The 16,575-nt window shown below is 45.4% G+C and overlaps 1 protein-coding gene and 1 long non-coding RNA gene across 2 annotated transcripts; one reads left to right on the top strand and one right to left on the bottom strand.

The window, feature by feature from the left end:
- Positions 1–174: 174 nt before the first annotated feature.
- depdc4 (DEP domain containing 4) lies at positions 175–14,493 on the top strand. Its single transcript, XM_088645995.1, has 9 exons — positions 175–525; positions 3,377–3,761; positions 5,162–5,310; positions 7,456–7,651; positions 8,174–8,403; positions 9,084–9,226; positions 11,194–11,319; positions 11,685–11,763; positions 12,621–14,493. Exons 1-9 carry the CDS (start codon positions 378–380, stop codon positions 12,800–12,802), a joined length of 1,638 nt encoding a protein of 545 aa, XP_088502121.1. The 5' UTR covers positions 175–377; the 3' UTR covers positions 12,803–14,493.
- On the bottom strand, positions 6,157–16,566 carry LOC148655386 (uncharacterized). Its single transcript, XR_015941260.1, has 2 exons — positions 16,220–16,566; positions 6,157–7,609 (listed from the first exon to the last, which is right to left on the bottom strand). It is a non-coding gene; the product is annotated as an uncharacterized LOC148655386 (long non-coding RNA).
- Positions 16,567–16,575: the final 9 nt, after the last annotated feature.

The following is a 16,575-nucleotide window of genomic DNA, read 5'->3' as shown; positions in this document are numbered from 1 at the left end:
TCTCGCAAATACTGAAAAAAAATGCATTAACTTTATAACAGCACATGCAACATTGTGTAAAACGTGCAATACATTAATGAACTTTTTCTTTTAATGCTGATATCATGGATCGACTGTGCTGCACCGTCCAGTCGACCACATTCGTTGCAACAATTATATTCAAACAGCTGGAAAAAAGGCTTTGCAACCAAGACAGTGGCGCGAACCATTCTGCGCTCATAATAGGGGGACATTTGGGATTGGAGTAAATTAGTCTCTGACGAATATAACTTTAAATTACATTTCTTAAGAGAACCTATATTTCAAGCGTGTTCCTAGAGCCGTGAATCGCCAAGGCTTATCGGTTTTGTACAAGCAGTGCCGTCTTTAAGAACTCGATGGTACGGTCCGAGTTCAGAACTAGAACGCTGTTTGGTGCGGTCCGTGGTGACGCAACTTCCGGAGTCGCGATGGCGGTGGATTTGACTCCGAGGTTCCGACGCATAAACAGCCAGAGCGCCAGCATGCGGGAAACGGGCCGGACGGGTGAGAAAAAACAGGTTATAAAAGGGATTCGCTGAAGAAGCGATTTCGTTTTCATCGGTTATGTTGAAATGGAACGAGTGGGCGTACAGAACAAGTAACTTGTCGACTGCATTGGCCTCTTGCAAAGAATTCAGGCAGCCCCCCCGGCTACAGAAGTGTACTCACTCTCAAAATACTCCTCTGCATCTTTTAAAGATCACAATTAATTGCTTTTTGAATCGTCTTTTTGATTAAACGCCCATTCACCAGTTACCCTAACAAACTCGAGCGATTCTGTCGCTATAACTCGCCTCTCTATGAGACTTGGTTCCGCGCAGGCGATGGGGTCGGCGTCTCACCCCTTTCAGCGTCAAGCCTGCTGAAAACCAATACAAAACAAACAGAAAGGGACCAGTATGCTCCGTTTACAAAGAGAACAGTTGTTATGTGGGATGCAGAATCCCCAGCAGTAAAGCCTAGCCTCATTATTAAGCGAGTGAAATGATATGCGAATTGTGTACCGCCTGGCATGTTCACAACCAGCGGTTACTAACCCGACAAGGACAGGAAACTCCCCGAATACCCTCTGTTGATAACAGTAAGGAGATGGCTGTCTATAATGTCTTTGCACCTGCTACAGAAATAGTCGCTTGTGCCTGCTAGCTCTTTGAACGTGTTGTAGTTAAAAAATGATGTTTCTTCTGGTACAGTTAAAGCAAAATATTTAATTTGGTAAGAAGAAAGTGCCTGTGACTAAGGAAACTTCCAATCAAAATACATGTGCAAAAAAAATACTGAAAAGAGCAGTAGCTATAAAGCGAGTTAATACAATAATCCAACTTAATACCGTCACTAAATGCAGAGAGCCAGATCACTGCACAACCAGGAAAGGTCACAGGGTACAACACCTGCAAAAAGAGCAGCTGGCTCACTAACTCCAGCAGCTCAAGGACAAACTGTAGATAAGAGTCAATGTTTAGACACAGTTTGACAGCTGGAGGTCCCTGGACTTGATACAGCTACTCTGGAGGTCAGGCAGCAACTCCTGTCCAGACCATCATACAGGAATCTCCCCCATCAGCTGGTCTGCCATGTACAACAATGATCATCCTTCTTCACACTCGCAGATATCCTTCAGGGTGGTCAAGGCAAAACCTCAATCCGTCATAAAAAAGGACTGGGCTCTCCTGCAGGAGAGTCCACCTGAGGTCACAGTCCGGGCTCCCACATCCCTACAGCACAAAGGGGCTGTTCTCTTGGTAATCGGAGCACATCAAGTCCTTCCTTTGTTTTTCCCCCACCAGGTGTGACATCAAGCAGGTTATAACACCTGTGCTCAAAGCATCTCATTAATGAGATTTAGTGCCAAGCTGCAGTACATCACAGGCAGGAGTAATCAATTAATGGAGTACAAAAAAAAAATCAGTATCAAAGTCTGTATACATTATTTTTCTATAAAAAAAAAATACATGTCCACAGAGTGATATTTACATGCTCAGCATGCTGTACCTTTAGAAAGACTTACAAAGTAACATGTTGTGGCCTGGCTATAAATCAAGATATTAATTCAGGGTTTTATTTCACCTTTACTCTTTGTAACAACCTCCAGGTGAACAACAGGTGCTCATGATGAAAATTCATTAAAAATGAAAATCTAGACTAATAGGTTGGGTAAGTGAACTCACCCTTACATTACTACATGATGGAAGCACACTTTTCTTGAATTATAGCTATAATTATGTTCAAAAAGGTCTGCGTCAATGTAGCCCACCCAGAGTTGGCAGTGCTTACCCATGCCTCCACACAGACATAGTCAATCTCAGCCAACTTAAAGGCAGACCAGCAGAAGAGAGTTCTAGAGACAGCTGGTTTTATCCTGAAATCATCAGACTCGCTACAGTTGAACACAGGTGGAGACTTATTAGCTCGTTGTGTGATTTGAAAGGCAATTGGTTCCACCAGAGCTAATTTACAATTGCTGTTCCTGAGGGGTGTGGACACTTATCCAACCCATTTTCTAGGTTTTCATTTGTAATTCCTTTTCCCGAATGTTGGAGCACTTGTTTTGTTGCTTGGAGGGTGTGTGTGACGATGTGGAAATAAAGGTAAAATCAATCCTGATTGGATGTGTCTTGATTTCCTGCGGCCAGGCCACAAATGTGTTACTTTAGGAAGTGTGCGTGGACTCTCTTTAGGCACTGCGTATTACGAACCAGGTGGCTTTCGCCTGTCGTCCGCCTTTCAGATTGCTGGGTGTCTATGCCATCTTGATGTAGGTGATTACAGGAAAAGACAGCACCTCAAAAAGAGAGAAGAGGTTGTGGCAACCCCAGAAGTGATGAACCCTAGATCAGGTGGTCCTGAGACCTGGCCCTTGTGGGCCAGAGCCTGCTGGTTTCCTAGCTCACCTGCTGTGGCCCTGGGAGATGGGCCTGAGACCAGGGAAATGTTTTGTGAGATGAAACAATGGGGGACTATGGGTGGAGTGTCTCAAAGATGTCTGTTCAGAATGTGGGTCGAGCTCTGTAGGAAAGGCATCAGTAGGCAGGTGAAAATCCTAATTCAGCCGCGCACAGCTGGCTGCGTGCCGGGGCTAGGCTGGGTGGAGTTGGCCAGCGTGTCAGTGTATCCTGGGGCTGCAGGCATGTGTGAGTTTGTGACAGCGGCAGCACTCTTCTCCCCCGCCCTCTGTGCCAACCTCTCTCCAGGCAGCGTTCGAGCAGCTGGGAGTGAGTGACCCAATCGTTTTACAGTTGGCAAACCCGGACTGGAAGTGTATAAGCAGAAAAATAAGCCGTGAACTCACATTTAAAAAAAAAAAGATGTACTGCGGACAGAGGGACTGAGCAACCGCTTGACTCTTCTCGAGCAGCGTCGGCGGGCCCGTTCCGTGCCACCCAGCTGTGGAGGAACATCATCCACGCCCTGCAGACCCAGGTGGAGGTGAGGAGGCGGCGGCAGCACCTGCGGATGCACAGCGGCTGCTTCGCCGGCTCGGACGCGGTGGACGTGGTGCTCAGCCACCTCATGCAGAGCGCCTGCTTCCGCTCCGGCGCCGTGTCCCGGCTCAAGGCCGCCCGCCTCTGCCAGGCCCTGATGGAGTCCCGGGTGTTCGAGCCCGTCGGCACCCGGCTGCTCCGCAGGGACAAGGAGCCGGCGTTCGAGGACACGAGCAGCAGCCTCTACCGCTTCCTGGACGGAGACGCCGGGACCCCGTCCGCCGACGAGCCCGGCGGCAAAAAGAAGACCATCCCCAGGTGAGCAATGGAAAAACGTCCTATTGAATATCTGGGAAATACCCGCCAAAACATCAGCCGGTCACGCATTTAGGGTGGATATTGTTTAAAGTGTTCTTATAAGAGAAATGAAAACATTTTAATGGCAAAAGTTAAAAAGGAGTTGTTGTTTTTTTTCCAGTAGCAACCGGTAATGGTCTGACTCGGTGCGCTAAAAAGTGTTTCAGGCCGGTTGGGAGGGAGGACTCCTCTTCTGGGTGATCAAAAAACCGTCCTTCAGATGAGACGTAAAACTGAGGTCCTGACTCTGTGTGATCATTAAAAATCCCAGGTTGTTTCTCGAAAAGAGTAGGGGTGTTACCCCGGCGTCCTGGCCAAATTTCCCATCGGCCTTCTAATAATCCCCATCTATGAATTGGCTACATCACTCTGCTCTCCTCCCCACTGAGAGCTGATGTGTGGTGAGTGTTCTGGCGCACTATGGCTGCCGTCGCATCATCCAGGTGGGGCTGCACATTGGTGGTGGTGGAGGGGATCCCCACTACCTGTAAAGCGCTTTGAGTGGAGTGTCCAGAAAAGCGCTATATAAGTGTAAGCAATTATTATTATTATTATTATTATTAAATGCCTTGTCGAGGGCTCCTGTGGAGCAGCAGCAGAGGGCATTCCTGGAGCCACGTCTGACGCCAGGTCACGGCAGACTCCAGTGGACGATAGGGAAATTGGCGAGTGAATTCGAAAAGAATTAATTCGTATTAATTGAATATCCATTTGAAACTTTAACACTGTCATCATTTTGCATACTTTGTGTGCTTTTCATGGCCGTGACATAGTGATGCAAGTTTATTTTTTGTTTGCTGTGGGTGGTTTTTTTTTACCCCCCCAATGGATTGAACTTTATTAGGGTGGCGCAATGGTCAGCACTGCTGCCGCACAGCGCAGGGGCTCCGGGTTCAGTTCCTGGGGGTGCTGTCTGTGTGGAGTTTGCATGTTCTCCCATGTTCCCATGGCTTTCCCCCCGGGTGCTCCGGTTTGCTTCCAAGCCCAAAGGCGTGCTGGCAGATGAATGATCTTCTTGGAAACCGGGGTGTCTGTGTGTGCCCTGTGATGGACTGGCGTCCCATCCAGGGTGCCTGCTGCCTCGCGCCCGCTGCTTGCTGGGCTAGGCTCTGGCTCCCCTGCGACGCTGAATCGAAGGCAGCGCTTGGAAACTGGATTGATGGATGGACTTCATCATAAGGGAGATACGGTGGTTGTAAGGGATTATGATTATTATTAGAATAAAACGCCGCCTGGAATGAGGAGAAGGATTCCACTGCAGAAGCTCTGTAACCACAGCGTTGCGAGGCTGGCGGGACACACTGCTGGCACTGTTGCATCGGAGCCGGCGGATGACAGGATGTCGCCAACTCCCTCCACAGGCTAGAACAAGTCACCACCATTCCCAACCCGCTGGCCCTGGAGTCCTCCGACAGGAGAATAGAGAAACTTCTTCAGAGCATCAACCTGCGACCGACTCTGCCCTCGAACGCAAAGCCCGAGCAGCCTGCCGTGGTGCTGCCTAAAACAGGTGAGGTCAGGAGACTGAGGATGCTTTCGAGCGAGAGGAGGCCGTTCCGCCCACTGGGGCTGCTGGGTGTCCCCGGCAGTTCATTTATCCAGGAATCCCAGCCAGCTGCTCCTTGAAAGAAGCCAAGGTATCGGCTTCAACCGCATGGCCGGTCTACTTGTCCCACTCTCCCACCACCCTTTGCGTGAAGGCGTGCCAGCTCTCCCCACTGGACGGCCGCAGCCCCTTGTGTCAGGAGGAGGGATAACCTGCCTGTTCCACTGTTATGATAGTATATAATTGTATCATAGACATTATTGACTGAAATCAGTCAGTTTTAATTTTCAGTGCTTTTCTGTAGTTTGATGACGTGCCAAATGATATGCTTACAATGTTATTTCTAGAGATCTCCACATTTATTATTTTAGTACTATGAAAATGAGCAGCCCTCAACATATTGATTTATTAAGAATTATCAGTCACCAGCATTAGTAATAGCAGTCGAAGACATAGATTCTGAAAGGTACCATGTATGGTGTTATCTTAAACATTGTAAATTGCCTACACTGCTGTTGGTCTAATTAAAAGTTTTGCTGTGGTTTTGAAGTTTAAATGATTAAACCTGTTACCTCTCAAGGGCATTTCAGATATGCTGAAATGGCCTTAATACAACTGACATACAATTTGCAATCCCAGGCTAGAAGTTCATTCAAAATGCTAATTGATTGCAGGCACTGTATTTAGATATCTCCAAGCATATGCATGGATCATTGAACAGATGGTACCACTGCAATATTAAAATTAGGTGTGAAGAGATCTGTTTGTGTTTGATGGTTTATAATGAAGAATGACACTTTAAGACCTTAGCTGTTTGCAGATTAAATTACAATTTTGATGAGCCATTTATAAAACACATCTGTTACAGTCTGAATAATTGCATATATTCAGATTGTCATGCTATTGTGTGAATTTCTCTTTCTGATGCTGAAGACACAAGATACCGTATGTTAATGAAAGAACCCCCTTTTGCAACGTGTATATGCTTTATCCCCTGATTTTCGTGAACGGAAATAATATTTAAATCCACGTTAACGAAGAGCTTTTTTTTGTCTTATTCGTTTAGAGTATATTTGCATCTCATTTACTCCAAGAAACAAATCAGATTGCCTGCTGCTGAATCCGATACCTTGGCTTCTTTCAAGAAGCAGCTGGATGAGAGTTTGAGATCGATGAACTGTTAGCTACCGCACAGAGCAGAGAGGCTGAATGGCCTCTTCTCGTCTCTAACTTTTCTTATGTTCTAGAGCAGCAGATCCCAGTCTTGCTAGTGGAGGATCACCCACCCGGTGGTGGGTTTAATCTCAGCTGAGCTCACAGTTACGCAGCTGAACAATTTATTGATTTAGTAATAGGGTTACCTGGAACTGTTTGGCGGATTGAGCGACTTCAGCTCTTAAACTGAAGTCTTGGAACTGTTGATTTCCTGAGTCAAATCCCCAACTTTTGTGTAGAAAAAATAATGTGCGAGTATTCCAGTCGAGCAACCTGTTATTTCAGTGACGTCAGCTGTTAGGTAGTCAGGCTCAGCTGGAATGGAAACCATGTGTGATCCTCCAGAATTCGGATTGGGTGTCGCTGTGCTGTTCTAGAAAAGCAGATTTAACCAGTGGTCAGCTCTGGCTACCTCCCAGGCTCTCGCCCAGTGGTTCCCAGTCCTGGTCCTGGTGCCCCACACACCTGCTGGTTTTCACTCCCTCCCACCTTCATTAGAGAATTGAAGCCTCGATTGATCTAACGAGTCGCTTCACTGGAGTATTTGCATTTTGTTTCCAGTCTCAGGTTTGGGGTTTTATTTCGCTTACACAATGCCACGGTTGAAGCTCCACTCTGTTCAAGATCTGGGCGCAAAGAGCTCAGATTGCTCTCGTCAATTCACTGGCTTGACTGGAACAAAAACCAACCGGGGTGTGGGTCACCAGGACCAGAATTGGGAACCACTGCTTAAGCCTAATAATCTCCAGGTTCCCCATAATATACGTGCTCCTTCATTTGCTAAATATCTGTTGAGCGTGACTTTGGTTGGCTTGATCCATTTGTCCTTCCACTGCTTTTTTCCTCTGCCCTCTCTCCTGGTTTTCGGCTCCGTCCTGCGTCTGATCTCTGCAGTCGTGGCGGAGGTGTGGAAGCAGCAGACCCTGCTGCACCTGCTCCAGATCGTCGACCTCCCCTTCCTGGACGGCGTTTTGGAGTCGCCGGCGAAAGCAGAGCAGCCGCGTGTGGCCCCGTCGCGCGGCTGCGCCGACCTCGTCATCTCCAACACCTGCGTGGAGAGGGAGGTCACCCAGAGCCTGGACCTGCGCCGGTCAGTCCGCAGAACATCTCCACACACCCCTGCGCAGTTCACAGGTTCTCACTGCTGATCCTGAGGTCTCTCTTAAATCTTGGACGCATGAAGCTTTCCCTCTGCTTAATCCCCACGGCTCGTGAGTTAGTCCTGGGGGGATCCACTGATGAGTTAAGATGGGTTAATTTAATGCACGTTTCTCTTCTCAACACGGAGTAACATCACTGAAATATGAGACGGCACCCTTATCTGTACTGCTTTCTGTCCAATAGCCAATAGCCCGTTTTCAATCCAGGTGCATGCATTTCCATGATTACCTACAGTACTGACTGTAATCTGAGAATTCCTCGGGTCAGTCAGTTTTCTCACCCTTGACAATGGGTGCTACATTAGAAATCAGGTAATGGCATAGTTAGGGGGAGGTATAAAAAATGAAGGTTGTGCTGAAGGAGAATCTGTATAATAGAAGAAATAGCTTCTCGAGCTGTGAGCTAATAGCCTTTTATTACCAATTTAAAACGTCTTCCCTTTTGTCCCCAGGCTCGACATGTGGCTTATGGCTGCTATTGACTGCTTAGAGTACTTCCCTGACCAGATGATCGTGGCAGCTGGAGAGCACTTATCCCAGCAATGTGCTGATGGGCACGAGAGGGAGCACATGCAGAAGAAGCTGCTTTTCGACACCATATCAAAATATTACGGTCAGGAAAGAGAGCCGCTTCTGACAAGCCACTACGTCGACATCCACACTGGCATCGTGGAGCTTTTAGGTAAAAGAGTCCTCTTCTCTCTTAATCGAGGCCTTACAAATCATGCCCGCTTTCTTTCGAGTTCTCTTGTGTCGTAATCATGTTTTCCATTGGATACAGTTTGGTTTTTATTCATGTTTGTAGCTTTGCTCCTTCAATGAGGCCAATAGATGTTTTGGGGTAGAGAGATATTGAGGATGGTGGACATTAAGGGAAACTTGTAATGATGAGCGAAGCAAAGATTTTAGAACAAATATCAGTGTGCCAGTGCTAAAGGAATAATGGAAAGTCATAAAGATCTGACGGAAGTCAGCTGCATAGTAGCAGATGCTTTTACTTGCCAGTTCTTCACCTTGCATCTGATTTTATAAACTGACTGCTTTTTATAAACATTTGCTTCAGAGAAATAATATCACATAACATTATTCTCTTTGAAATGATAGTGAACAATGTTACAATAAGGGGTGTTGACCCGTCCCACTCTTTAAGGGACACAGGACGAAAGGTGTTGACCCGTCCCACTCTTTAAGGGACACAGGACGAAAGGTGTTGACCTGTCCCACTCTTTAAGGGACACTGGACGAAGGGTGTTGACCTCTAGCGCTCTTTAAGGGACAGAGGATGAAGGATGTTGACCTCTCGCGCTCTTTAATGGACACTGGACGAAGGGGTGTTGATGTCTTGCCTTGTCTGCGTTGCAGAGAGAGGAAGGGGGGAGCGAGCTCTCCAAGCGTCCCGGCTGTGCCTGAGGCTGCTGGAGCCCAACGTGAGAGACGAACTGCGCCGCCTGCTGGCGTTCATGGCAGAGGCTGCGGAGCCGGAGGGCTACAGACTGCAGAAGCAGGTGGGACTGCTCACGCAGCCATCACAAGGCAGAGGGGCTGCCGGCCGTACTGTACTCAAGGCACGACAAATGGGCTACAGAAGTAAAATGATTTGAGTGCTGTGAATCCAATATATATAAATGCTATTCTTATTTGTTTTTTTTAGAATGCTCCCCACACACCAGCTCTCAGTGGGGAGGAGAGCAGAGTGATGAACCCAGTTCAGAGACGGGGATTATTAGGAGGCCATGACTGGTAAAGGCCAGTGGGAACACCAGGGTTACACCCCTACTCTTTTCGAGAAACACCCTGGGATTTTTAGTGACCACAGAGAGTCAGGACCTCGGTTTTACGTCTCATCCAAAGGAAGTCACCTTTTTTTTTTACAGTATAGTGTCCCCGTCACTATACTGGGGCGTTAGGACCCACATGAACTGCAGGGTGAGCGCCCCCTGCTGGCCCCACTAACACCTCTTCCAGCAGCAGCCTTAGTTTTTCCCCAGGAGGTCTCCCATCCAGGTACTGACCAGGCTCACACCTGCTGAGCTTCCATGGGCTGCCAGTTGTGAGCTGCAGAGTGAAATGGCTGCTGGCCATAAGCCAGATCAGTCTCCCACCACCCATTGGGTGAAGAACTGCCTCCTGGTCTCAATTTTAAATGCGCTTACAGGAACAGTGCCTATAGAAAGTCTGTACACCCTTTCCAAAGTAACACATTTAGTGGCCTGACAGACTGAAATCAAGAGACTTCAGATCACAATTTATTTCACCTTTATTTAAGCATTGTAACACAAAACCTCTATACCTCTACAGAAACTATCTTTCTGTAGTTCAGCTGGGTATCTTTGTCAGCATGGATAGTCTGCAAAGGAACGAGTAACAGGTTTATTCCCTGCTGAAAAGAGAAGAGTGAAAAAACAACGTTTCAGCTGTGGAGCCTTCTTCACACCTGATAAAGGCTCCACAGCCGAAACATTCTGTTTTCTCTCTTCTCTTTTCAGCAGGGAATAAACCCGTTACTAGCATCTTTCTGTGGTTACTACACATGTATTGATTCAAGCTCCTTTCCTGTCAAGAACGAGGGATTGCACTTTTATTTCCTGATTACTAGCGGCTCTTCAGGGAAGATCTCTTCAGCCAGTCTCATTTGTTCCCTTCTACGCGTTTGCCAGTTGATTTACTCTGCATGATCGAGGAGAACAGAATAGCCCTGAAACAACCAGCATTTGTGCTTTGCCTTTGCCTTGTTTACTCCCAAGAGCTAATTAAAACACTCCCCTAGGGTGGCTCTCCAAGCCCTGCTTCAAAATAACTTGGCCTCATCTCGTTAGCAACCTTTTTTCTGTCACTGTTTTTATTGGAAAGGGCTGTTCTTTCCTCTGTATTTTCAAAGGTCTGTTCTTTTCATTTGATGGCCCTCTCCTATTAGGCCTATAGAATGCCCTTCTAATGAGACTCACAACACACAGACGCCCTACGAAGCTTTAAACATCCTGCTTTTATTTGCCCCATTAATTCTAGCTAATACGGCTCTGTTTGAGTTCTGCCTGATTCACCATCATGTGTTTTGATCAATTATTTATGCGTTGAATATTTTTAAAGATATTCAGTACTTGGTGTGGGTGTTAATTTCCTTCCGTTTATACTGCTTTTATTAACTGCACCATTTAAAGATCTGTGTTGTAAGTACTGTATTTATTGTTTCTTGCTCTCCACAATACATTAGTTACTGTCTGTATAATGATACTGCTAAATTCCCATTCAGACTTCTGAATCCTTTCAGCAGCTTTTGTGCATCAAAGCTTTTTGGTAGGGAAGTCATTACTTAGATGAGGGTTATTCCCATAATGGCCAGATGTTGGGGTGTTGGCATTTGTGATATCATTCTGAGAAGTCCACATCTTGTATTAAGAATCATTCCATGTGGTTGATTTGTTTCACTATTTCACTGTTGTGGCTGGTGTGCCTTTTGTCTTTCGATGCACAGCATGATAACAGAACTGTTGTGTGCCGGACCTTCCTGAAGGCTATTGTGCAGAAGAAGTCCCTGTCAAAGATCCAGGCTGAGCAGCTGATCCTGTTTCTCATGGAAACGCACACTGAGCTCTTTAAGGTGGGCCCTCCATTTCTTCAGTGCACCCAGAGCATGCAAATAGACGAGCAAACAGGTCGGAAACCTTTGAGGGCTTTACATTTAGGTCCAAGCTGAAATTGTTTTTTGAAATTATTTGTGTTATTCAAATATGAATGTAGTTATCCAGAGAAAAGGTATGTTTGGTGAAATGAAAATGCAGGATAAAACAGAACATCAGCAAGAACAGATTTAAAAGGTGCTAGAAGGTATATGTAATCGTGAGAACGATTTACAGATAATAATGATGTCAGTAATTTCTGATTACTGTTCAAAAGAAATGCCTACTTCAACAATATAAATTCATCAATGAAATATGTGTTTTTTTTATCTGTTTTAACTTTTAGACTCCTACATCATTGATCACAACCGTAGGCAAGAAACTTCAAAGTTTACAGCAAGGAAGGGACCCAGATAGCACAGCAGGTAAACTCTTTGTCTCCAAATATAGTTCCACTTTCCTGTGCTGTCCAGTGCCCTCTCCTGCTTTAGACAGCTGGCTCTCTGTAGGATTCCTCAGCATCTCCTGATGATCATCTGCATGAATTCAGTCCTGGTGTTCATCAAATGGAAAATTGGGAAGCTTTTTGTAGCAGGTGAATTGGCATTTTGTTGAACAGACACGATGCAGGTGAATTCATTCTTCATTAGACTCAGAAGGCCTGGGGTCTGCTGTAAAAATCACAGGCTAGTAACGCGTGGCCAATTTCTTTAGGACCCGAACGGTTCACATCTGTGATACATGATTAGCAGCAAGTATCAATTGTTGTCTTCTGGGGGTTCTGTCCATTCCTCTACCCAAAATGTCATCCCAGTTTATCCCACACATGTTCGCTAGGGCTCAAGTCTGGGTAACTGGGAATCCATAGTGTGGCTGCCATGCTCTCGGCTCACGGGTTCGTTTCAGCTCCACTCTCGAGTCGCTGGTCAGCCTGGCCGTGTCGCTGTGTCCGTGTCCAGCATGGGGCTCCGTTTGACAGTGTCCACAGAGTGGACCTGGGAGGAGTATCCGATGATCTTCCCTGTAATCCCAGAGTAGTACAAACTACACTTCAATCTGTGGCCTTATCCTTAAAGTGCCTTGATATTTAAGAACAGTAATGACAAAGTACAGTGCATGAATACAGAGCGTTGCAGTTTGGATACACAGTGTTTTAAATTAAGCTGATTTTTGTTTCAGCATCATTCCTAGGGAGTAACTGAGCACAGTATGTCGTCTTAGGGGTCAGCTGGTTGGGTTTTAAGTCTGTTTATGCGGAAGTGGCCTTTCTTTTTTTTCACAGCATTCACGTACTGTGAGCAGCTGACGCCGGAGCAGTACGAGGAGCAGGGGCTGCAAGCGACTGTGAAGCAGCTTCGGCTCTTAGTGAGGGACATCGAGCACAGCGCCTCCCTCCCTGCCAAGGAGAAGGACAGGCTCGTGAAAGAGCTGCAGAAACACCATCCTTCCGCTTTTCTCCACTAGAGCTCCAAGTCCCTCCCCAGAGGAGACGGTTCTAATTTATATTCGTTTATTGTACTGGATTTAAGGGGTAGATTTTTAATGAACAGCATTTTGCACTTGCGTGTTTACAGAAGGTAGCGTCACACTGGAGGTGAAAGTGTCAGTCCTGTGAAACGGCCAACAGTCGTACACACTGGTAGGTTTAGAATGCTGAATGTTATGAAACAAGAAATATAATCTCTTGAAATATAATCACAGAAAAAATGCTCTGCCTAGTGACATATCTCATGCAGAGAAGTGCACCCTCTTTGAGCACATACACTAAGGTACACTGCAGTCCTCTACACTATCCTACGTTACAGTACACTACAGTGTGGATCTCATTCCTAATTCTGGAAAAAATGGCTCTTATTGATTTTGTCTAATTGAGCTCTGAATCAGAGGCTAGCTCACTTCTGTAATTGAATGTCGTGTTTGATTATACTCTTTCAGCCTACAATATACATCGAAGTGCATTTAAAACCGAGAACAGGAGGAACTTCGTTACGCTAAAGTCAGTGGGAGTAGGGAACAAGCTATCCATTCATATAGTTGAAGCGAATAAAAAAGTGATTCTGTTCTGCAGAGTCCGCAGAGATCCAATTACCTACATTCCACACGCCTGAAAGAGGGTAGGAGTGAAATTCAGAAGGTGGTTCAGGGTTATTATTAACTGCCAACAACATCCAACTGTTTATCAATTAGGCCAGATTAATCACTTAATTGCTCTTCTTAAGAGACGACTAAAGGCCTTAATCCACTACCATCCACGTCCCGGAGGATCAGTCATTTTGCATGTTTACTTTTCAGCTCCGACCTTCTGCCCTGACATACGTTGGCAGGTTGCTGGCTTAAACGGACCAATTTATCAATTTCTCCCAGTTCTTCGGCTGCTGCTGCCTTAAAGGGACAAGGCAAAGGAAAACCTGCAGATCTGCGTGCCCTCCAGGACAAGGATGGGACAGCCCTGACTTGACCGATTAAGAGATCGGTGGAATGAAAACACGAAAACTCTGGGCTCTTCTTAAAACCAGAACTGGGACCCACTGTACTACAGTTTGATTTGTTTGTGACGTTGTTTTCGAAGGATATACAGTAGTGTTGTTCATTTATTTGTCAGATGCTTTTAGCCACTGTGATTTACTTTTGTGCCTACTTATACAGCTGGGCATTTCACTGAAGCAAACTCAGTGGTGTACCTTGCTCAAGGGTACAACAGCAGTAGTCAGATTCAAAGAATTTCTATTGGCATGTTGGCACGACCAGTGAATTACACTGTCGCCAATGCAATGACAGTCAAACCTTTCCAGCAATAACTTCTATTAATAATAAGTGAGAGGCAGACTGTCTGTGCCATGAGCTCACCTGCCACATACTGGACTGCAGCCCTGTTGGGCCCAGTACCGGTCCAGTTTGAGTGTGTGTCTCTGTGGCTGTCTGGAGTGGGCTGAGATAGGGGAGGCTGTGATTTGTGGTGTTTTACCTGGCCTGTCCCGACTACATCAGCTGGGATTTGAATATGAATACTTCATTATTATGAATCGTGAATTCAGTTAGTGCTGGCATATTGGTCAGAATAGACATAAAGGTTAAGAACTGCCCCAGTTAATTTGATAAGAATATGACCCAGTGTATATTTTGAATCATTTTAAACACTACTGTAATGTAACATACCATTTTCTTTTCTGTGTTTTGTCACCTCTACTTTTAAGCAGCAATCTCTGGTATAACGTTAACAGAAAAACTACATAATGTGTGTACATAAAAAGAACTGGATTCTTTAGTTATTCTTTAGTCATTTTCATGAGCAAATATCTGACGAATATTGTAAGTTTTATCAAGCATTGTCAGTCAATATAATATTATATTAATATTAGGTCCTAATTCTTCTTACACCCATAAGATTTTAAAATTAAAACAAAGAGGTTTCATTCTGTAAACTAGGATAAGAAAGTTCCAGTTTATAAAACTACATCCCATAAGGTTTTTCATGCTGTCTATACTTTCAGCCACAGGCTCAGAAAATTAAGTAGCATCTTCAGAAATTAAATGTAATTGAGACTAGAAAGAGGAAAGTTGTTATTGAAAAGCACTTTAAATACACTTAAAAAATGTTTTGTGATCTCAAACACGTTTTTTATCCATTGCTTATTTATTGTATTTTAAATAAACCAATCAATGCCAGATAATATTAAAAACCTATTTGTGTGGCTTATGATGTTTAAAATATTTATAGGACATGCTAGTTCGCGGACGTCAGATTAATAAACACTTTAAATGAGGCCTTCAAACAGATGTTACAAGAAGTTTTTAAAGGCTGTGTGTCACTGAATTGGGCTTTTAGAGGTCTGGGAGCTTCTAGGTGGTTTTTTTTGTATGTTCTGAGTGATTTTATTTGTATATGCTCAATATATGTTCAGATGTTCCAATACACTCTGTTTTTGAGACCCAGAACTCAGGCAAAATATGCTGAAGAGTATGAATGTGCGGTCTTCACAACGTGGTGCAAGGACAAGGGACCTCAGACCGCCACACGTGGTCTCATTCTCCCCTGGATACACACGTGGGCTGCATTCTAGGAAGAAAGAAAGATGCCTGTTCATCTACAACCTCACGAGCAACATCAGGAGCCCTGAAGAGCTGCCCTTGACGATTTCGGTCTACTTGGGAGGGGTTGCAGTAATCCTTCAGTTCTCTTCTCCACAATCACAGAAATGTTCAAATGAATGAGTCTTTTTTTTTTTTACCAGCCGACTTCCCCTCATGCAGTTCTGGTTAGAAAGGTTAGAAAGCCTCTCGGTTTACTGCTGTGTAATTCAGTTGGTGTTTGCCTGGACTCTTTACCTGTGTCATATCTTTAAGCTGCTGTATCTTTATGACTCTTCGAACTTGAGTTACTAACCTCATCAATGAGTATCCTGAAATCTTGTCTTGGTGCTCTAAGTTTAATATCTGTTCTTATAGTTCCTTATACCTTCCCCCTTCTCTTAACGACGGACTACTTTTCTTCTAAATTCTCTCCATTCATTGGAGGTTTCATTTCACACCTCTCTACACCTCTCCTGACTTCACCCCTCCTGATTGGCCTCTCTGTCTGTCCCCTGCTCCCGCCTCTCGCTCCTCCTCTCTCCCAGCCTTTGTTCTCCCGCTTCATTACCTTTGCCTACTGCCCTGTCTTTCTCACACCTGAAGAAGGCTCCACGGCCGAAACATTGTTTTCTCTCTTCTCTTTTCAGCATGGAATAAACCTATTACTTGTTCCTTTGCAGCCTACACATGCTGACGCAGCTACCCACCTGAACTACATTACTTGACACACCTGAAGAAGGAAAGCTCCACAGCCGAAACGTTGTGTTTCTTCTCTTTTCAGCATGGAATAAATCTTTACTTATTTCTTACATCATTCTCAACAACGCAGTCAGATTAAATTTGAACAGGCCTAGATCACTGTCATGAGTCGACACTGCTGTACACGACGTGACTTCAATGCATTGACTTGTTTTATCCCGTTGCCGCCTTCACTTAATACACTCCCTGCGGACACGCAAGAGGATCACTCTGGTTAACACACATCCCTGCAATCACGAAGAAGCCCTGCCTGGGCGGATCAGTAGGGAGGTCACGAGTCACACTCTCAACCTGGGCCAAAGTACCCTTCTCTGTAAACACAGGCTGCAGTGAACCACGTCGGTGCTCCTGCAACCCGTGATCGGTTGCGGTGACGTCAGCGAGTCAGGCACCGGTGCGTTTTTTAA

The sequence above is a fragment of the Lepisosteus platostomus genome, chromosome 9 (assembly GCF_059453375.1).
Source record: "Lepisosteus platostomus isolate fLepPlt1 chromosome 9, fLepPlt1.hap1, whole genome shotgun sequence".
Taxonomy (NCBI): domain Eukaryota; kingdom Metazoa; phylum Chordata; class Actinopteri; order Semionotiformes; family Lepisosteidae; genus Lepisosteus; species Lepisosteus platostomus.
The sequence above is the reverse complement of the archived record's forward strand: the minus strand, read 5'-3'. Positions and strand labels throughout refer to the sequence as shown.

Excerpts from the sequence above, each read along its gene's own strand:
- depdc4 (XM_088645995.1), top strand. The coding sequence starts at position 378 with ATGGTACGGTCCGAGTTCAGAACTAGAACGCTGTTTGGTGCGGTCCGT. Across the intron at positions 5,311-7,455 it reads CGTGGTGCTGCCTAAAACAG|TCGTGGCGGAGGTGTGGAAG; the intron begins GTGAGGTCAGGA and ends TGATCTCTGCAG. Across the intron at positions 8,404-9,083 it reads TGGCATCGTGGAGCTTTTAG|AGAGAGGAAGGGGGGAGCGA; the intron begins GTAAAAGAGTCC and ends TCTGCGTTGCAG.